This window comes from Parambassis ranga, chromosome 15 (genome assembly GCF_900634625.1).
Source record: "Parambassis ranga chromosome 15, fParRan2.1, whole genome shotgun sequence".
In the NCBI taxonomy this organism is placed as follows: Eukaryota; Metazoa; Chordata; class Actinopteri; family Ambassidae; genus Parambassis; species Parambassis ranga.
Genome location: NC_041035.1, coordinates 14,367,796 through 14,388,008, shown reverse-complemented (window position 1 = coordinate 14,388,008; position 20,213 = coordinate 14,367,796). Strand labels below are relative to the sequence as shown.

Here is a 20,213-nt window from a genome sequence, read left to right as displayed (position 1 = left end):
AACATCCTGCTTGTGTGCATGCATCCTAACAATTTAGAGGAAGTCCTGAGTTTTTGTTACCATAAGGCAACAACACTTTTCAATAGTCATCAGGTAAAGTTTCTTTTCTTTCTTCTAGCACTTCGATAAACCTGTTAAACAACATAAGAAAAATGTATTTGGCTGTCGTCATCATGATCAGCAAGGCTTTGTTTCCTTATTAGAGTTTCATTCATTTTTGCAGGTTAGACTGAGAGAAGGCAGAGAATGTGCAGGAGACCCATGTAGCAGGTTAAAAAACAAATGTCAGCTACACCTGGGAAATCAGTCGGGATGAAGGCAAGTGCACCAGTATAGAGGTGATAAATGGAGGGAGAACCGGTGAGCTGGTGGGTGTGGGGGGAGTAGCTGGATCAACAGGAGAGCTATGATGTCAAAGAACAGGTAGTGTGGCAACAACAAATGAGTGAACTGTAGAGGGCAGAGAGGGGAGTTTGAGTGTGTAGGTTTCAAACAATGCTGTGAATTGTCTGCAATACTTGCTGTGCCCATAAAATGCAAATGAATGCTGGATGGTGGACAAAAGGCAAAATTTAGATTGCTTCCTGATGTGTCATCTGCAGCTGGAACCATCACAGGGAATTCCCTTAAACTGGGTACAAACATTGATTCAGGCACAAACATGAATATATTTTTGATGTCGAAAATTAAATGTTATGTCAGTTGTTTGGTAATTATTATAAAATTTCACACAAATGTCTCGTATGATGAGATGATTAAAGTGCATTTTATACCTAAAAGGCACAGATCAACTTTACAGTGACACCATAATGTTCTGCAGATTACACACATTAATGTGGTGTAAATAATACTGTTGAGTTTCTTTGTCACGACTGTGTTAAATGCTAAAATACCTTAAGATTACTCAGGTGGCTGTGTGTAATTTAGACACAACAGTGCCCTCTAGTGTTGACATCATGTACACCCATCTCTGCAGAAACACATTCAGTGCTGATGTTAGGTTTTTTGTCATCTTAAATATTAAGAGTGTGCAAAATATTGTTCTCTTTCTATACTTACAATAATTGTAATATAATATGTTAAATTATACACTGCTCAAAACTAAGGGAACAGTTATAAAACACAATGTAACTCCAAGTCAATCACACCTCTGTGAAATCAGCCTGTCCAGTTAGGATCAACACTGATTGTGAATCAATTTCAGCTGCTGTTGTGTAAATGGAACAGACAACAGGTGGAAATGAGAGGCAATTATCAAGACAAGCCGCTATAAAGGAGAGGTTCTGCAGGTGCTGACCATAGACATGTATGACATTGTGATTCAATATATTTATTATAAAATATAATCCAAAACAGGTCCAGCCTACACACAAAAAACATAAATTACATTCAATTACGTATAAAAATTCAAATATTTTGCTTATTAAGTTTCACATACAAACATGTTGAGCTATGTACAATAAAACATTTACTTTGACTGTACACTAACATTAACATCTGTCAGCTACACAAAAAACTTGCTGCCACATTTAAGACCCATCAGACAACTCTTTCCTACTGTTTCATTTTATGGGATACATCAGGCCCTGTGTGTACTTGGGCAGTCTTGTTTTTGTTGCAATCCACCTGTTGTAGTTGGTGACCTGTGTGTATACACCTGGTTTGTTCTTGGTGGCGCAGCCCTCACCCCAGCTCACCACTCCGAACAGAAACATTCGGCCCGATACTTCACATACCAAAGGACCACCAGAGTCACCCTGTGAGGAGAGGAGCACACACACGTTTACTTAAAATGTTGCTTAAACTTGTGAGAGACCATTTTTGTATTGCAATATCTTTGAGAGAGTAATAAAAGGGCTGAAATTAGACAGTATAGCACTTTTCATTATTAAAAAAGAGGAAGAAATCCTCTTTATTGCTGCAACAGTTCACGCATCAGAAGCTTGAAGTTTTTCACTCTAAAACCTTCCTCTGTGTGCTCACCTTGCAGGCATCAGTGCTCCAGTCAGGGCTTCCTGCACAGAACATGTTCTCACTGATGCGTTTTCCATATTGCAGTTCACTTGTACATTCAGTCTTAGAGAGCAGTTTCACGTCAGCCTGTTTCAGGTACTGTGAAAAACGCCACGACTCTGCAGACAACAGAAGTGTCAGGCGTGAGAATCAATGAAATGCCCGAGACAGTAGTGTAATGGTTAGAGTTTCTCACCGTATCTCTCTTTCCCATATCCTGCGATGCTGCATGTAAATCCCGGAGGAAGCTGAGTGTGAAGTGGAGGAAGACACACAGTCCGAACGGACGATGACCTCTCTGCACAGCCTCCGTTTTTGCTTCTGATCTTCAACAGTGCTGAAATGTAAACACACCTTTGAGTCCTGCACACAACTTCCTCGCTCATACACACACACACACACACACACACACACACACACACACACACACAAACAAACAATACTTGTGCATACCTATGTCGTTGTTGTAGTCTGACTCATTGTACTTCTGGTGGATGATCAGTTTTTCCACAGTGAAACTCTGCTCACTGTCAGCATCCGTCTCATTGATGGCAGTCTTCCCCAGGTACACGGACAGATGTGCGATGTTGGTATCCTCACTGAACAAAAAAAGACACCATGTAAACACATTACCTAGCAACATGAGTCACAGTGCTTTTATAGTATGATAATTGCATTGGTGAGCATGACACAAGTGTTGTTTTCTCACTTGTCAGAGAAGCAGTGTGCAGCCGTGAGAACCCAGCATGGTGTGATGAGAGAGCCACCACAGAGGAAGCGAGAGTGCTTGTGAAAGATAGCAGTGATCCACGGGTGAGACTCTATGGCTGTGAAAGACCCTCCCACAATTTTGTGCATCCTGCGCTCAGGCCTCTCACCACATGTCAGCTCTGGAGAGACACACAAGACGTGCTGATGAAGCAAATTTAATCATGCCAGTGAGGAGAAACATGGATTTAGGCAACTAATGTACCTGTGATTGCAGCCGGTGGAGGAATAGAGCCTGAGAATGAAACAAGAAAGAAAGGAACAAATACAAATCAAAGATGTGTTGTGATGTATTGTGTGTAAATAAAAACACATTTCTGATCTTACATTTGGGGACATCGCAAAATTCTCTCACTATCCTCGATCCTTTTCGAACAAAGCACCATGGCATCAAACTCTGGTCAGGATTTCTAGTGTTTAAACGCAGCAACATTAGTCATGTGACACCTCTCTCTTTAAGATTTGCATTCAGACAGGTGACTTACCTGCAGAAAGAACCGTCATCTTTTGAAGTCTTCACAAGGTGTTTAAACCGCATCCAGCTGAGGCATTTACGACCACTGAGGGAGCTGGAAATGTATCCCCTGTAGCTGCTCCCATCCCCGGACTGACACAGCTCTGAAGATCATGATGCAAAGACAGAAGGGAACATTTACCACATTTATCACCTTACCATAACTGTATTATCAATAAACTGTTGAGAATATGTCCCGGTTAGTTGACTTACCTCCTTTACTTTTGGGCCGTCTTCGTGACAAAGCCTGAAAGACACAGAGACAAAGTCAGTCATATGCATAAGTTCTTCTATGATCCCTTCACTTCCTCCTATAAGTGCTCACCATGTCCACACTGCATGCTGCGAGGATGGCGAGTATGACACATAGGTTCATTTTTATGGTTTCACTTCTGCTTCCTGTGTATATATTTATCTGGGAATAGACAGAGAAAAAAATAAATAACAGAAATAACACTGCATGATCACATGAAAAGCTCTTGGTGCCTGTATTTGGTAAAGACAGACCAGACACATGTTGAAGAGACACATCATGTCTATGATATAACATTTAACTTATTGAATATGACAAAAACTGAACATTTTGCATTTCAGTCATGGCCTTAATCATATAAATGTGTGAGAGTTATCAGTGTGTGTGCGTGTGTGTGTGTGATGGTAGTGTAAACATAAACTCTATCTGCACATTGATTACAACTTAGCTTGCGTACATTATTATATCACGTTTGTTTCCACGTCTGTACAGTGCAAACATTGATATTTCTAGATGTCCTCAGGACACTGTGCCAATTTGATAACAAAGAAATACAATTATTTAACTCTCACATGCAGTTATCAGCGTAACACATCAGCACTATCACTGTAAATACACTAAAGCTTATATTTCTGTAGATATCTGCTCACCTTTAGTCCAGACGAGTCTCTTCTTCTTCCAGCTCAGTTAACTCCGCTCCTCTCTGTATCCTCTCCCGTGCAGCTGTGCTGTTGGAGGACTGTTGTGTTTCTGATGAAGCTGCACTGTGTTACCTCCCACTTTAAAATACAGTGCTTTGCAAGTGGGAGGTGTTTGGGGGACGATATGAAAACATCACCAGCACCCAATCAGCACAACCTTGACAAGAATTTGTCATGTCCTGTGACACACACACACAGACACACATACACACATACACACATCCCCTTCCCCTTTTTCTCTAAATCATAGTTATATTGTTGAAGAATATTTCCTAAATTGGTGAAGTGAGAAATTAACGCTTCCGAGTGACATCATTCACAGAAGAAGAAGATGTGTGGTGCCTCTTCACTACAAATAAATGATGAAATCTGCATCTTTAATTGGTGCAACATGCTGCATAATAGATTTTATGTAAAATGTGTTGAAACAGCTAATTGTTACTCATCAAATTAACTAAGATATGGGATTCAACTCTGTAGAGGAATCATCCATCCTGCAGCTACACCTTGTGTAGCCAGTGTATCGCAGGGCTAAGAGTGACAAACAACCAACTCACACCTACAGCCAGAGTCTCCAGTTAACCTAATGTGCACAGTTTGGTATGTGGGAGGAAGTCACATTGTCTGTGCTATAGCAGTGCATGTTCCATTGTCTAAAATAATACTCCAGCTAAAACACACAGCAGCTGCACAAGCTTTCATCAATCAGTTTATTGCTTTAGCTTTAGTCACTTATTTCCTAATCTTTAATATCTTTGTAGCTGATTTCTTGTGGATGTTTTGTGACTAATTGTGATTTTACTGGCTGTCTGAGTGTAACTCAACTTCCTCTAACACAATAGGCATTGTTATGCTTTCAGCATGGAGATTTCTAGATAAATATCCCCTCAAATTACCTCATCTATAGCTGACGCTGGTGTTACTCACATTTCCTCCTCTTTGATTGTCACAAAACATAATTTACCTGTTAAAGTTACCTAACTCAGGGAAATCCAGGGTGTTTGTGGTTATAGCAGCTGCAACCAGGAGTGTTTGTGACTCAAGGCTCCTGCAGTCTTGTCTGATTCCCCCCCCCCCCCCCCCCCCCCCCCAATGCAAACGAACAGGAAGACATAAACCGAGCATGTTTATTTTCACAACACCAAACCATTTACACTTACAGCACCTCAGAGGCTGAAGTGTAGGATTTTAAGTCACATGTTTACAGCTTTCATTTAAGATGTTCTCCTCCTGCTTGGAGAAGTTTTGAGAGCGACCTGTCAGACAGTTGTAATCTCAGATAGTCTGAAAGGCTTGAGGAAAATACACATAATTTAAATGTGTGTTTTTTTGTGTTTATTTTCTTTCTTTCTTTAGGATTTTGTGGACCTGTCATGTTGCTTCACATACTCTGCAATAAATGCAACTAAAGTGAGACAGTTGCAGCAAGGTTTGGTTTCATGATGACCAGTTGCATCAACCCTTATTCACACAACTTTAACACGTCCTACGTCCCTGATTAATTGCACATTTCTTGAGGTCGGTTGTGAGCTCATCTTTTGTTGACAAATTCTGTAATCCTGTCTGGCACACACACACACATGTCTGTCCCGTTAGTTTGATTTTGGGATTCTGACTGAACCTTTGTATATGGCGCCATCTAGTGAACAAGTTCACTGCTCAGATGGACTCTATTTTTGACTTTATTTTTAATACGTGGGTTTATTCCACGTCAAAGTGAGCAACACATCCACACATTGTTGGCTGGACCGGGTGTGGGTGTGACGGGAAAGTCCCCATCAGTCCTCCGTCCACTGCTGCTGCTGTGAAACCGGACACGCATGCGCAGAACAGTGTCAGCCTGTCAGCGTGTACTTTCACTTTGTTATTGAGCTGTCCGACAGTGTAGCTGCGGCTTTACACCAAAAACTACAAGAAAACACAACGTCAGTTTCACCTTTAAATCCACATTTGATGGGTTCACACGGGTGCAGGTATAGTTTGGCCGGTTGAGCGTTCCTATCTGAACATTAAAAGAGTAGACAAACCGTAAACAACACGATTAGCTACCTCTGAAGCAACAATGTTCTGACAGACAAAATAAGCTAACTGTCCTCTGCCGACGCTGATCTCTGGGACAGGTGAGTTTATTATTGACTATCTGTGTAAGTACGATGTTGCTTTTGGTTATTTTGTGTTGTCTGTAAATCAATTGACATCAACAAACGTCCACAATAGCTAGTTAGCTACACTTAGTTTTGATAAATGCCATATCAAAGGTAACATCTCTGCACTATTGGCAGTGCACTGTACATGTTGAAGAAGTGTAAACCTCCCTGCACACATTGTTTTGTTTAGTTTTGTTTTGACTGTTTTTAGGTGAGGTCCAGTGGCTGCAGTGGACTTCTCTCTATGGAGCGGCCTGTACTTAAACAGAGCCAGCTGTGTGGCTCCTGGGAGATGAAGGAGAGACTCGGGATGGGAGGCTTTGGGCACGTCTACCTGTACCAGCATCTCGTAAGTTCATTTATCTGTCTTAAGAGAACTTCATGTATCTGTGTTTACTCTGTTTATGTTTGAAGCAGGAGCTGGGAACAAAGATTGCTGTGAAACTTTGCCGCCTGGAGCTGAACCCCAAGAACAAAGACCGCTGGAGCCGAGAGATTCAGATCATGAAGAAGTGAGTGTAAAGTGTGTCATGTTGACATGGATAAGTTCCACTGTACTTTTTTGTTGTTGTCAAACCACTGCAGCAGTTTGATACTCTGTTATAGACTGAACCACGTGAATGTTGTGCAGGCCAGAGAGGTTCCAGAGGAGCTGAGTGCCATTACCTTAAATGACCTACCGCTGCTGGCCATGGAATACTGCTCAAAGGGAGACCTACGCAAGGTACCAAATGGGTATATATTATAAAGACGTTAAACAATTGGTTGTGCTGTGTGTTCAAGCCTTGCCCCAACTGATGTACCTCTTTATTTAGGTGCTGAATAAACCAGAAAATTGTTGTGGGCTAAAGGAGAGTGAAGTCCTCTCACTGCTTAATGACATTGGTAAATTTTAACTGCTTTGGCTTTTAGTTACTCACTGCAACACATGTTGATACATAATGTAAATAATGTATTTTTTACAAACACAGGTTCTGGTATCCAGTATCTCCATGAAAATAACATCATCCACAGAGACCTGAAGCCAGAGAACATAGTTCTGCAAGAGACTGATGGGAAGGTGAACAGATATCACTTAGTATGTTAACTTATTATGTATATAGTGCATGGTCATAATCTTTGGTTGTCTTGTTTCCTTTCTCCCCCAGCTTGTTCATAAAATTATAGATCTGGGCTATGCCAAAGACCTGGATCAGGGCAGTCTCTGCACGTCTTTTGTTGGAACTCTTCAGTATCTGGTAAGGCTGCATCCTTTATCATGATCAATACTTTCTCATATAGATGTCAGCAATCATGTCTTGATAATTATTGGTTGGTATGTCTGCCTGTCTGTGTGCCAGGCTCCAGAACTGTTTGAAAGTAAACCTTATACAGTGACTGTAGACTACTGGAGCTTTGGGACAGTGATCTTTGAATGCACTTGTGGTTTTCGTCCCTTTTTACACCATATGCAGCCTGTTCAGTGGTGAGTTTACGTTGCAGTGAAGCATCTCTTTATAACATCTCTTGTCATTTTGCAGATCTAGTTTCCAGCTTATTGAATTTATGATCTTTATCTGATTGCATGTTTTCCTGATTTTGAAGGACAAGCAAAGTGAAAAACAAAGGTCCCAAAGACATCATGGCAGTAGAGGACATGAATGGAGAAGTCAGATTCTCCACACATCTTCCATATCCCAATAATATCAGCAGGTAGAGCTGAAAACACGTTGGATTGTCTTGGAGTGTCTCTCATTGTAACCTAACCTCTGTGTGTATATGTGTGTGTGTGTTAACAGGCCGCTGCTGGAACCAGTCGAGTTTCTTCTGCAGATGTTGTTACTGTGGGACCCAACTTCTCGTGGTGGAGGACTGGATCCTGACACAAACAAGCCATTCTTTTATACCACACTCCAGAAGATTCTCAGTGTGAAGGTTAATAATATGAGCCTTGCTTGCATCTGGAATCCTTTTATGGTTTTATACACCCCACAAAACAACCCAAAGCAAAAACTGTCATCCTCCCACATTTGCATGTCCAGGTCATTCATGTGTTGGACATGACATCCGCACAGCTGCATTCGGTGGTTTTGGGTGCCGAGGAGAGCTTACACTCTCTGCAGCTTCGCCTGGAGACGCACACTCAGGCACACATCTCCCCACTGAGTCAGGAACTGCTGCTGGATACGGGAATCTCCCTCGACCCGCGCAGACCGCCTGCACACTGTCTGCCAGAGGAATTGGTATGTGGCACAAATAAGCAAAAAACATCCAACAGATGCAGCCACGAGTACACGTTCTGTGGTTTGTTTTGAAATAGTGTGTAGTCCTGAGTTTAGTAGTTTCTGGTAATAGGGATGAGTGTCTGTCATGATTTTTTACTTCATATGTAATCTTTTCTTTCTGTGGATTTGCTTTTGAAGTACAAAGAAATAGACTGATTGATTCATTTGAAATAACTCACAATGTTTTTGCAGACAATATGATAGTACCAAACAGTAATCCTGGTTAACACACATAGCATTCACTGTAATATATGTTTTCTGGTTTTAGCGTGGTTGGGACAACTCTATAGTCTTCTTGTTTGATAAGAGCTTAACCAAGTACTCTGGACCACTGACAGCCAGACCTCTGCCAGATAGTGTCAACTTTATAGGTAAGTTATATATTATATCTAGCATTTAAAGTGGGCCAGAACTCACCTCTAGGCAGCCATACTTCTGCCCCTCTACACTATGAATCTTTCTTGTTCTGTGGCACAAAGAGAATATGAATAGAGCAAAACTAGTATAACTAGCTTGATAGACTGCTGGATATAGACTATGGTGATTCAGAGGTGCTTTGTCTGGCTGACACGCTAAAAATCATGAAAGAAATTGGCTATGAGTACAAGGTCAGATGAGTATTTGCACCACAAGGTAGTGTACATAATTTGTTATTTCTTACTTTAAATTAAAAAACTATTCCACATATTAGTGGCCCTTCAGCAGTATAAAAGTCTTTTAAGTGAATGTCTGCTTCCAAGCATATTAATTACGGGAAGTGAATAAAAGTACATGGCAGTCATGTTACCTTCTCTTTTTATAGTTTATGGTTATGCTACCTTCTCTCTGTTGGTGTTTTTAATCTATGTTATAGTATTATCTAATGTGATGTCTAATTTAATATGAAAATCTTGTATCTGTTGTGACCTCTGTGCAGTCAGGGAGACTAAGACACAGCTGCCACTGTCTGCTCTTAGAAAGGTGTGGGGCGAGGCAGTCAGCTACATTGGTGGTCTTAAAGAGGACTACATTCGCCTTTACCAGGGACAGAGGGCGGCAATGTAAGTGCATACAAAAAACACACATGCATGCACTGGCGCACTTAAACAGTCTGACATTGTGTCCAAGAGTTTAAATCGAGGCAACTGGACTCGAGGATTGTCTTTTTTGAAGATGTTTTGCCACTCCCCCGAGTGGCTTCTTCAGTTCAGTTTCTGTCTGTGCCTGTGTAGGCTGAGTCTGCTCCGTTACAACACCAACCTGACACGGTATAAGAACCTGCTCTTCTCCCAGTCGCAGCAGCTCAGAGCCAAACTGGCTTTCTTTAAGACCAGCATCCAGCATGACCTCGAGCAATACACCAAGCAGAGAAACACTGGCATCTGTAAGTGCTTCTGATGCCCTTTTGGTGTGTTTGCCATTACTGCTACTTAAATATTATTGTGTCTTTATCTGAAGCTTCAGAAAAAATGCTGAAAACGTGGCAAGAAAATGAAGAGAAGGCTGCTGAGTTTACAAAGGTAGGGTAATAGTTAATTTCATGCAAGCTTCTTCTGCAGTCATTTTAAGATGCTGTTAATGAAAGGTTTTTTGGTGTTGTAGGTTGCAGATGTGGGGTATCTGGATGAAGAGATAGTGGCTCTGCATTCTGAGATTGTTGAGTTGCAGAGGAGTCCGTTTGCAAGAAAACAGGCCGATGTGATGGAACAGCTGTCAGTGTGTTTGTGATATTAAACTTACAGTCACTATAGTCATTTTGTTTAAGGACTGCTGCACATTTCTTGCACAAGTCTTACATAATACAGCAGTAAGGTGTCTAAAGCTCATATTTTCCATAACTACTTGTACAACAAATATGTACATATGACCACTCACTATTAACTCTGTCTTTGTCTGGTTTAGTGAGCAAAAAGCTATTGAACTCTACAAGCAACTGAAAGCTAAATGCAAAAGTGAGTACAAACTATTACATACTGATTGTGACTATGGATACGATGCAGCTGAAATACAGAGATTGAAATGTGTACAAACTAGGAAATGTGTTTTCCTCAGGTCCCGACCCTCCACATGGTTACAGTGACAGCTCAGACATGGTAAAGACCATACTCCAGACCGTACAGAACCAGGACAGGGTGCTGAAAGACTTGTACACTCATCTAAGGTTATTTATCCATACTTTTTTATTGCAAAGCATGTTATGTTCAGCATTATCATCTAGTATCATTGTACAGTTCCATGTGTTTCATCTGCATCATTTTCCCATCTTTGTCTTTCTTTAGTACAATTCTAGTATGTAAGCAACGCATTGTGGATTTGTTTCCTAAGTTGGAGAGAGCAGTAGAGAACATAAAAACTGCAGAGGCAGCAGTGATGCAGATGCAAATGAAGAGACAGAAAGAGTTCTGGTATCTCCTAAAGATCGCCTGTGTGAGTATAACGCACAAAATATTAAATGTACGGAATAAACTAGCAATACAGTGACTAATACAATGTTATGGTTATGGCTTTAGGCCCAGAGCAATTCTCAGTCGCTTACTCCCCAACCCATTGACAGGTAAGGGCTGTTCATGTTGCAATTTACTGGTGCCACAAGGGGTCACTGTTCACTCTGAAATGGACTTTCCTTAAGATATACAGATCGCTTATAGTGTGTTGTTTTTTCAGTGAAACGGTACATCAATTACTGGATGACAATCAGCGGTATCTGAGTCAGCTAACGTTGCTGTTGCAAGACGCCACACAGGAGATGGAACACAGTGTCATGGTATGGTTACAGGGGTTCTAGGGCATGGCCATGCTTGTAAACAGATCTCCAGATAATATGCAGAGTGAAAAATGTTTCTTATGTCTCCAGGAACAGGACTGGAGCTGGACGCAGTATGGAGCAGTGAAAGCTAAACCCCAGAAACTATAAACGTAAACTAAATGTACATTTATGTAATGTTTTAAAGTGATACTGTATGAAACTGCATGTTGTGGTAAGCTATTCTTGTTTAACTTAAAAATATATTGTTTTATGTTGAAAGGTTTTTCAAGCTGTAGCCATAATGTATTTATTTTACCTGATAATATTGGAGTAAAGAAAATGCTGCTGACAAACTATGCATAATGGAATGTGAATAAATTTTTATAAATGTACACAAACTATGTTGTGTCTTAGTGTGTTTATTTTTACAAAACCTATGAAGATAAGTAAAAATGTATGGCAGTTTAAATTCACACATCTGACTGCAGTTGGGGAAAAACGCTAAGAAAAAGCCTGTGTTTATTTTAATGTAACATTTTATTCACTGTGTCTTAAAATGTTTTCAACAAAATGTTTCGGAGTTACTTTCATGTTGTGCTTCTACTCATGTTTAACTTTTTACATGCAAAAATGTCTGTAGTGGCAAAATCTATCTGTAGTTGTATGGCATAGAATATTAAATATTTTAGTTGTGGTGTTTCCACAGACACATTATACTGTATATAGACCTATAATACAGACCAAACAATTCACATCACTGACAGTGATGGGAATAACAAAAAGATTCAAATGTCCTGTATAATTTATCCTTTACACAAAGTTTTGTTTGCTGATTTAGATTTGTTTCATGTTTCTGTTATTTTGATTTACACATACTGACGAAACGAGTACTGATGGAGGAGGAAGTTTCACAGAAAGTGAAATATGTTCTATCTATTGTCATTGAATGCCCTGCGCTGCCATTAGAGCCTGCTATTTATGTCAGCGGCTCAATTTATTGCCCCGACTCTATTACACGCATGCTGCACCATACTGCTGGATGTCTGAAAAGATATTTAGGTAATTTAGGTAGGTGATGGGGAAACATGTAAAGTCTGTGATTGGTCACGTTTAGCTAATAGAAACGCGGCTTTGCACATCGTCATGAGCTTCACGGAAGCAGACGCAAAGCCGTGACATTTGATGTAGATTAATTCAGTAATTCAGCGGTCTAAATAAATAAGCAACTTAACAAACATAACAGACTAACTATGTGGATCCCGACAAACATTTAAAAACTGGTACCAGTTTAGTACACGGCTTTAGTAAGACATTTATATGTGGGGAGATGTGTGGACCAATGAGCTAGTCATGGGGTGGCGTCACAACTTGGGAACTGTAAAAAAATAAAAAAAAAACACATAATATTTAGAAACAATATGGATTAGTGTAAGTAGAGTAAGTGAAAATAGGTTACGTAATATGTGCCAGAAAAAAAATGACGTACTGTGTGGTGAACGGGTCGAATTCAGCACCATGATAGTAACTACGTGCTGTATTCAGCGCCATATATACGTATAACGCAAGTACAGTACATTGGATGTGAGGGCGATCTGGCTGCGACATCTGTCACCCCATTGATCGCTAGGGTTGATTCGGCTGATCTGGCTGGCTAGGCGGGTGTCCCCTTCCTCCCTCACCGCTCCATGTGTGTCCCTCCCGACGCTCCGCGCTCGGTGGAAGAGTCCCCCCGCGGCGGACGACCATTCATCGGTATACCAGTAGCTGCGCTCCCTGCTAGAACCTCCAAACAAGCTCAAGGCCTAGGAGAAACGTAGGGAAGTCAAGCTCCATGCTTCAGACACATCCAAATGTGGCACTGCACGTGGCAGTCTGCCTTAGTTTTTGTTTTGTTTTGTAATGCGCACAATACGGCAAAATAATAATACTTATAATAATAAGTAATAAAAGTAATAAAAGCAATAAAAAATGCTTTCTTCTTAACAATTGGTCAGGAAATCATATTTTCATATTTTTAAAAATGTACTTCTTTTTACATAAATAAATGAGTCTAAATGATACATAAAAACACAGATTGCTCATTACTGTATTTTAATGCAATAGTGAAATGTTAAGCTCTTAATTTCCAACAGGCCCTGAAGGCAACATAATGTACCAAGCCATAGTCAGTGAGAAACCAATGGGAGGCGGGGCGAGGGGGATGGGACGTTGAATGATAAGACCTGGAGGGGTGACTGTTCGATACAGAGGTACATTTATTTGCCATGTGTCATTTTACTTACATGTGATTCATTTTGTTTGAGCACAGGGAACGGTAAGTTAACGCATCTTCCTTACGCTAGTAGCACAGCAGGCTAAGTAGTATTTAGCTACTGCACACTGACGGAGAGGCTGACTTCCGAACACACCCGATAATGAGAGCTAGCTAGCTAGCTAACCCCACCTGCTAGGTTAACGTTACTCAACGAACGGTGGCTCCTGCCTTTGCAGGTGCTATATTACATTAATCTAATGTGGTGTTATATTAAAGAGGACGCAAATATATTGCTCCAAAAGTAATTGCTTATCAGCTGTTTCCTTGCAGCAATTTAACACTGATCGTTTATGTTAGCTTTAGCTATTACATACATGTTAGCTACAAGTGCAGAGCTGAGTTCATGCAGCTGATTGCCTACACAGGTTAGGTATAGTTATTTATACATGTCAAGTTGTACTTATGGCACTCTGTATTAAGTTCTATTTAAAACTGAACTAAACAAATCATCAGTAATTCACGTAAAATGGAAAGAAACAAAACATAAATCTGCACACTGACTTGCAGATTACAAAAGAGTACAGTATCTCAGGGCGTTTGCTAAACATTACTTTGAGATACATAAAAAACATCTGCACCACCAGGTTTAATTGCGGTGTCTGTCATTTGAAACAACCCTCAGTATGACCTCGAAATTTAGGTTAACACCACCTCAAACTAGATTCTCCAGATTAACCATAAACTTTAACACCCTGTGTGTTACTTCACCCTACTTCAGTCAGTTTCCGATGTGAACACAGGTATTTTTTAGTTGGTAGGTGTCATTACACAGGTCTGCTGTTGTTACTGTAATTACATTACAGGTGTACAGGCTGAGTGGTTATTGTTGTATAAATATTACAGATGGCTGTGCCTATTGTCCTCTTGTGCAGGTGAGTGCTAGTAAGGATGACGATGCCGCATGTAGGGGCAGTATTTGCTGCAATAGCAGGAGTGATGGCCATCATGCTGCATTCCTCTATTCACAAGATAGAGGAAGGACACCTTGCTGTGTACTACAGGTATTCTAACATTAACCGTGAATATTTGTGTCACGACGTACTCTGAATTAGAACTCATGCCAAATCCTTTTTTTGTGTATTTGTTTCAGAGGTGGGGCATTGCTGACTTCTCCCAACGGTCCTGGATATCACATCATGATGCCTTTCATTACCACCTTCAGATCAGTGCAGGTAAATGTGCCATGTAGTGCTGAAACTTTAGAGCCATTAGGCAGAGTAATGTCTATTGTAGGAGTCAACCATGATGCTCATGATGCAACGGTGCTGCTTATGAATGTAATGTTTCCATTGTCACACTTATCGTTACATTTACTGTGACTTCTGTGTGCATTTTTAGTGTGTGTACCTTTTGTTAACATAAAACAAGTATGTAGTTCTTGTGATGTAGTTTATATACTAGTTTGAATTTGTGTTTCAGACTACACTCCAAACAGATGAGATCAAGAATGTGCCTTGTGGAACAAGGTACCACAGAGTTTTATTTATTAGAACATTGATACCTTGTGAAAATGAGTATGTTTTGAACAGATGTCTGCTTCTTCACAGTGGAGGTGTGATGATCTATTTCGACAGGATAGAAGTTGTTAACATGCTGGTCCCTTCAGCAGGTACGACATGTTCTGACTGAATTCTGAATCTCTTGTTTGGTTGACCCATTAACTTAGTTGGCTGCTTAGAGTAACTGTTGCTGTTGTTATACTTGCAGTGGTGGACATTGTGAGGAACTACACTGCTGATTATGACAAAACTCTAATTTTCAACAAGATTCACCACGAACTAAACCAGTTCTGCAGTGTACACACACTACAGGAGGTCTACATTGAGCTGTTTGGTCAGTACATTCTTGGTTGATATGTAATGTGTACTTGATGCTTGAAACACAAGCATGTACTCAAATAGCTTTTGCTTTTTGTCTTGCAGACATTATTGATGAGAACTTGAAGACTGCACTACAGAAAGATCTTAATGTTATGGCACCCGGACTCACAATACAGGTATTTGTGATTAACAATAAAGAAATCATGCAGAATAGTTACAGATAATATGGCCTTATTAAGCATGAACCACACCGATCTGAGCACCAGATATAACCAAAGCTTTTTTCCTGTGCACCATCATGATGCAGGCAGTTCGAGTTACCAAACCAAAGATCCCTGAAGCAATCCGGAGGAACTTTGAACTCATGTGAGTCAATGCCTGCTTCCATCTCGCAGAGACCCACCCACACACCGCAAGTGAGACCACAGTAAAAGCAGAATATTTGAAAGATTACTTTATTTTGTGTGTGCAGGGAAGCAGAGAAGACTCGGCTGTTAATAACAACACAGACTCAGAGGGTGGTTGAAAAGGAAGCAGAAACCGAAAGGAAGAAAGCCATTATTGGTAAATGTGATACTTTACTGTAAATCGGTCAGCTAGTTTTGTATTTGCATGACCTTCAGTGTAATTTTAGAAGTTTTTCTCTGTGTCGCTCATGTGTAACCTCCACCATCTGTATGCAGTTCATGCTTTTCTGTCTTGCAGAGGCTCAGAAAGTGGCACAGGTAGCAGAGATCCAGTTCCAACAGAAGGTGATGGAAAAAGAGACAGAGAAGAAGATCTCTCAAATAGAGGGTTGGTCTCAGTGCCTTTAGGTTCTCTCATGGTCCCGAGTGTTTGTCTGCGTGATGGTGTCTGGTGTCCTGATATGTCATGTGTCTGTCTCCATCAACACTGCTTCTTTGTTTCAGATGCTGCTTTTCTGGCCAGGGAGAAGGCGAAGGCTGACGCAGAATATTACACTGCTGCCAAGTTTGCTGAAGCAAACACGGTAAAAAAAACACAGCACATTCATACATAAACACACAGGCTTACAGAACTTCTAGTCCAATAGCACAAAAACACAATGCTTTCCTCTGATCAGTCTCAAACCTGGATTCAGTTTGATCAATACTGACATTCTTCAGATATGGGCCATACATTATGTCCAGTTAGTGTTTTCTTAACATCCATTCCAAGCAGTGACTGACTCTGCGGCTGCTTTTCCAAACCTTTAAGACTAAATTCAAGAGTGTAAATTTGCTTTTGACACTGGTGGGGACCTAAGATTCCAATGGAATGTAACCCTTACTGCACCCGATGAGACTGTGTTTTTTTAGGAGGGGATCAAATTCAAAGTCAAGTCAAAAGTCAGCTTTATTGTCAAATTGTTGGTGGAGACACGTCACCTCTGCCCATGCTAAAACTCCGCCCTTGACTAAATCACATCACTTTTCAACATTAGGAAAGTAGATGATATCAACAGGTTTCTGAATATGCACATATACTGCAGCACAGTTGAGCACTCCTACCTCCTACCTTGTAGACTGCTTGGTTGCAATGTTGTCTTTAAAAAAAATAAAAGCAGGAGTTGTTTGTAATGGTAAACATAGTCAAGAAGAATATATGCAATTATCATATTAAATACTTTTGCATGATGTAAACCTGTGTTGTACGTTGTCTAATCCTCATACTCTCTTTCACAGCTGAAGTTAACACCAGAATACCTGGAGTTGATGAAGTACCAGGCCATAGCAGCCAACAGTAAGATCTACTTTGGCCAGGACATCCCTAACATGTTTGTAGAAGGGACCAACAGTCCCCAGAAGTCTGCACGCTCCTCCTCTTCACCCAGTGACAAACCAGACATGATTAAAATGACGCCATAAAAGCAGTAAGTCCACAGCTCAGCCTCTACACAGGACAGGAGACACTGATGATTAGTCTTGTCTGTGGGGTGGAGGACACTGAAGTGAGGACGATGGGTGGAATAGCTTTGCAGCAAGTTTGAACACAATTCAGTCTTAAATCTTAAAGGCAAAGAAAGTACAGAAACACAATGTGAAAATGAAAGGTGGGAGGTTTTTTAATCTTCCACTGTTTGGTAAAAGATGAGCTTTAGGAAGGAGACTAGTGCCATAGTTAAAAATCAAAAGCATATTCATGCTTATGCCTGGGAAGGCGACAGCAAGTAGTCGCCCTAATTTATGTGTGCTTGCAATCAGTGCAGTGTGTAACTTTGCTTTTGGAGCTGCATTCTTTTTTTTTTGTTGTATGTAAGATGATTGATTTCTGATGAAAATGATTTTTTTTAATTCTGAAAATTAACATCTGGTTTTGCTGCACTGGAATCTGACAGGTGACACTAATTATAATTAAAAGCTGGATGGACAGTGTTAAGTGTGTCATGTGGGGGTCCTAAGTCATCTCGGTACCATCTTCCCTTTTACTGACCTACTAGTCGGTTGCCTCTCAACATGACCTTTTAATCACACCTCATGTCATGTGCTGCTGGAGTACTAACTCTGATGGGATAAATACAGACGTTTGAGCATTATTATTATTGAATGGCAGTAGAGTTCTTTCAAAATTGAGCACATTTGAAATAATATGAGCTGTGAAAGATTTATTTTTTTTTTTAATGGAAAGGAGTGGTGGTGGAGACTGCTCGCTACCTAATGGTGGTTCTGTTGTTAGCTGTGGTTGAGATTCACTGGCGTTTACTGTGAAGAGAAAGGGATGAAAGTTCTAGAGAAAGTGAGATTACGTCTTGGCTAATTAAGGATGATTTACACTTAATTAACATAATGGAGTGCAAAAATGAAGCAGCTGAATAATAATCACAGCAGGAAGTGGTGATTTGCATTTCTTGTCAACACATCAGTGCACCTGCTTTCCATCTGGTTTGGATTATCAGGGCTATGCATGTTTAAGTTTGGCTTGATTCGGACGATTAGTAGAGCCTGCACCTCTGTGGTTACAGTTTATTAAGTTGTGGTTATGTGTAAATTCTCAGGAATTCTTTATTTTTTACAGCTGTTCAGTTTCCATCAAGTGTACACTATCCAGAAGCCAAAATTATCACATGTAATTTAAGATGAGTAATGTAGTGTAAGGTGATATTCTTAATTCACCATTAACTTACAATTGCAGCAAGAAACAATATTTGGGCAATGTTCTTTCCACTCTTTAATGTTCACTGTTTCTGTAATTCAAGAGTAAAAGGACTTGTACAAGTTTCCCTGTCTGCAGTCGCAGCACGGCGCTCCTACATCTCAGTGAGAATCTGTCAAACCCGGCTTTGAGTTCCAGCATGAGCTTTGTTCTGTTAATGAGGAATGTCGGTATTGTTTTGGCTTGAAAAGTTTAAAAGTTGGTGCTAGTGTTTGTGTTTTTAACATTTTGGGTTTTCTTCTGTCTTTATTTCAGAATGATTCAAATACTTCCACAGTTTAGCTTCCATTGCTATGATGATAATAATAACAATAACGATAATAATAGTGGATTATCCCGAATGTAAAGACTCAATGGGTGTTTTTCCACCACAGAAAATTGATAGGCACAATCAAATCAACAATCAAATATCTCTCCGTCTTCCCTCCTTGTCACTCAGTTTCTCGCTTTTCCTTTCCATCTTTTTTTGTCCTGCCATTTTTTTATGTAGTTTTTTTTGTCTTTTGTTTACCTTGGAATTTAACTGAAAGGGAATCCTGATCTTGAGTTTTTCAGGGAGGCTAAGAAGTACTTCTTCCTACTGCAATAGTACCCTACAATGGGGGTTCCAGTATGGATATTATGCATGCAAATGTACTGTTAAAAAAACATCCCATTATCTCCTGCAGTGGAAAAACACCAATTGATTCTTTAAGGCCTGACTTGGACAAGTATGTGAAACTTTGTTAGAACAGGGATGTACAAAATGTACTGTTTGGGCCTCCTTAGAGATTCTAGCTGGGGAAAGATGCAACTAGCAGTGGACACTACTCGTGTTAGAAAGATGCCGTGCTGTTTACTTGACCTCCAGTTAAAGGCCGCACTCTGCATTCACTTTGGTGGTGGGGTTACATACAGATGCAAAAGAGGGGTATGAATCACTCAACAAAATTAATTATATTTTTTCCTTTTTTTGTCAACATTTTGTACAATCTGTGAAAATCAGACATTGTTTCGTTGTTTTTAAAGATTTATATGCAAAGATGTTTTCAAGTTTTGACAACGTTCTTATGTAAAATAAAACCTATTTTGGTACCTGTGTGTGTGGTGGTGGGTGTTCTGCAGTTTGCTTTGCTACCAGCAGGAGGAGCCCTAAGGCCATGATAAATCAGATGAAGAGTTGTGAGTGAAAGACAATATCAGAAGGAGAAATAAGGGACTCAACAACAGGTCAGCTAGATGATTAACATGTGGAATAATGTTTAAAATGTAAATTGTATGTGTGTATAATTTTTTCCAAACAATGATAAGAAAAAGAAAGTGCCGTACTCTGTGGGACATCCAAACAAAGTGTCCTTATTTCCTGTTGATGTAATCTGTTCCCATGATTTATGTAGACATTAAAAAAAAATACAAATGTTATCTATTCATTAACTTATGTAGTTTTTCATAGATGATGATGATAGTTGTGCTAACAGTCTGACCCATATTCGAGTCCATAGAGAATCAGTTATTTATAGCCACCAAAACTTTTGGTCAAAGTTTCATGTGTGTTTGTGGCC

The 20,213-nt window shown here is 40.2% G+C and overlaps 3 protein-coding genes across 5 annotated transcripts; 2 read left to right on the top strand and 1 right to left on the bottom strand.

Annotated features, from left to right (window-relative positions):
* Window positions 1–1,309: 1,309 nt before the first annotated feature.
* Window positions 1,310–4,308, bottom strand: plaua (plasminogen activator, urokinase a). Its single transcript, XM_028423432.1, has 11 exons — window positions 4,199–4,308; window positions 3,621–3,710; window positions 3,509–3,542; window positions 3,267–3,399; window positions 3,109–3,191; window positions 2,987–3,016; window positions 2,723–2,903; window positions 2,467–2,612; window positions 2,210–2,350; window positions 1,984–2,132; window positions 1,310–1,757 (listed from the first exon to the last, which is right to left on the bottom strand). Exons 2-11 carry the CDS (start codon window positions 3,669–3,671, stop codon window positions 1,563–1,565), a joined length of 1,143 nt encoding a protein of 380 aa, XP_028279233.1. The 5' UTR covers window positions 3,672–3,710; window positions 4,199–4,308; the 3' UTR covers window positions 1,310–1,562.
* Window positions 4,309–6,085: 1,777 nt separating this feature from the next.
* Window positions 6,086–11,783, top strand: LOC114447076 (inhibitor of nuclear factor kappa-B kinase subunit alpha-like). 2 transcript variants are annotated; one of them, XM_028423102.1, is made up of 22 exons: window positions 6,086–6,369; window positions 6,608–6,745; window positions 6,814–6,908; window positions 7,003–7,120; window positions 7,212–7,281; window positions 7,368–7,456; window positions 7,545–7,634; window positions 7,737–7,861; window positions 7,981–8,088; window positions 8,175–8,310; window positions 8,418–8,618; window positions 8,929–9,031; window positions 9,577–9,700; window positions 9,872–10,023; window positions 10,098–10,159; window positions 10,242–10,351; window positions 10,542–10,591; window positions 10,692–10,800; window positions 10,919–11,066; window positions 11,150–11,193; window positions 11,304–11,403; window positions 11,494–11,783. In XM_028423102.1, exons 2-22 carry the CDS (start codon window positions 6,641–6,643, stop codon window positions 11,551–11,553), a joined length of 2,199 nt encoding a protein of 732 aa, XP_028278903.1. In that variant the 5' UTR covers window positions 6,086–6,369; window positions 6,608–6,640; the 3' UTR covers window positions 11,554–11,783. The 2 variants fall into 2 exon arrangements, with proteins under 2 accessions (XP_028278903.1, XP_028278902.1); XM_028423101.1 differs by having other exon boundaries at window positions 6,811–6,908.
* A 1,722-nt stretch (window positions 11,784–13,505) lies between these two features.
* On the top strand, window positions 13,506–19,752 carry erlin1 (ER lipid raft associated 1). Of its 2 annotated transcripts, none has more exons than XM_028423897.1 (12): window positions 13,506–13,634; window positions 14,572–14,700; window positions 14,790–14,871; window positions 15,119–15,165; window positions 15,247–15,308; window positions 15,407–15,532; window positions 15,622–15,695; window positions 15,827–15,885; window positions 15,992–16,083; window positions 16,225–16,314; window positions 16,431–16,510; window positions 17,205–19,752. In XM_028423897.1, the coding sequence occupies exons 2-12, from the start codon at window positions 14,588–14,590 to the stop codon at window positions 17,385–17,387; spliced, it is 1,008 nt and encodes a 335-aa protein (XP_028279698.1). In that variant the 5' UTR covers window positions 13,506–13,634; window positions 14,572–14,587; the 3' UTR covers window positions 17,388–19,752. The 2 variants fall into 2 exon arrangements, with proteins under 2 accessions (XP_028279698.1, XP_028279699.1); XM_028423898.1 differs by having other exon boundaries at window positions 13,613–13,699.
* The last annotated feature ends 461 nt before the right edge of the window (window positions 19,753–20,213 follow it).

Excerpts from the sequence above, each read along its gene's own strand:
- plaua (XM_028423432.1), bottom strand. The coding sequence starts at position 3,671 with ATGAACCTATGTGTCATACTCGCCATCCTCGCAGCATGCAGTGTGGAC. Across the intron at positions 2,613-2,722 it reads GCACACTGCTTCTCTGACAA|TGAGGATACCAACATCGCAC; the intron begins GTGAGAAAACAA and ends TTTTTTGTTCAG. Across the intron at positions 2,133-2,209 it reads ATATGGGAAAGAGAGATACG|AGTCGTGGCGTTTTTCACAG; the intron begins GTGAGAAACTCT and ends TGTTGTCTGCAG.
- LOC114447076 (XM_028423101.1), top strand. The coding sequence starts at position 6,641 with ATGGAGCGGCCTGTACTTAAACAGAGCCAGCTGTGTGGCTCCTGGGAG. Across the intron at positions 8,619-8,928 it reads ACTGTCTGCCAGAGGAATTG|CGTGGTTGGGACAACTCTAT; the intron begins GTATGTGGCACA and ends TTCTGGTTTTAG. Across the intron at positions 9,032-9,576 it reads AGATAGTGTCAACTTTATAG|TCAGGGAGACTAAGACACAG; the intron begins GTAAGTTATATA and ends ACCTCTGTGCAG.
- erlin1 (XM_028423897.1), top strand. The coding sequence starts at position 14,588 with ATGACGATGCCGCATGTAGGGGCAGTATTTGCTGCAATAGCAGGAGTG. Across the intron at positions 15,886-15,991 it reads CGGAGGAACTTTGAACTCAT|GGAAGCAGAGAAGACTCGGC; the intron begins GTGAGTCAATGC and ends TTGTGTGTGCAG. Across the intron at positions 16,084-16,224 it reads AAGGAAGAAAGCCATTATTG|AGGCTCAGAAAGTGGCACAG; the intron begins GTAAATGTGATA and ends TCTGTCTTGCAG.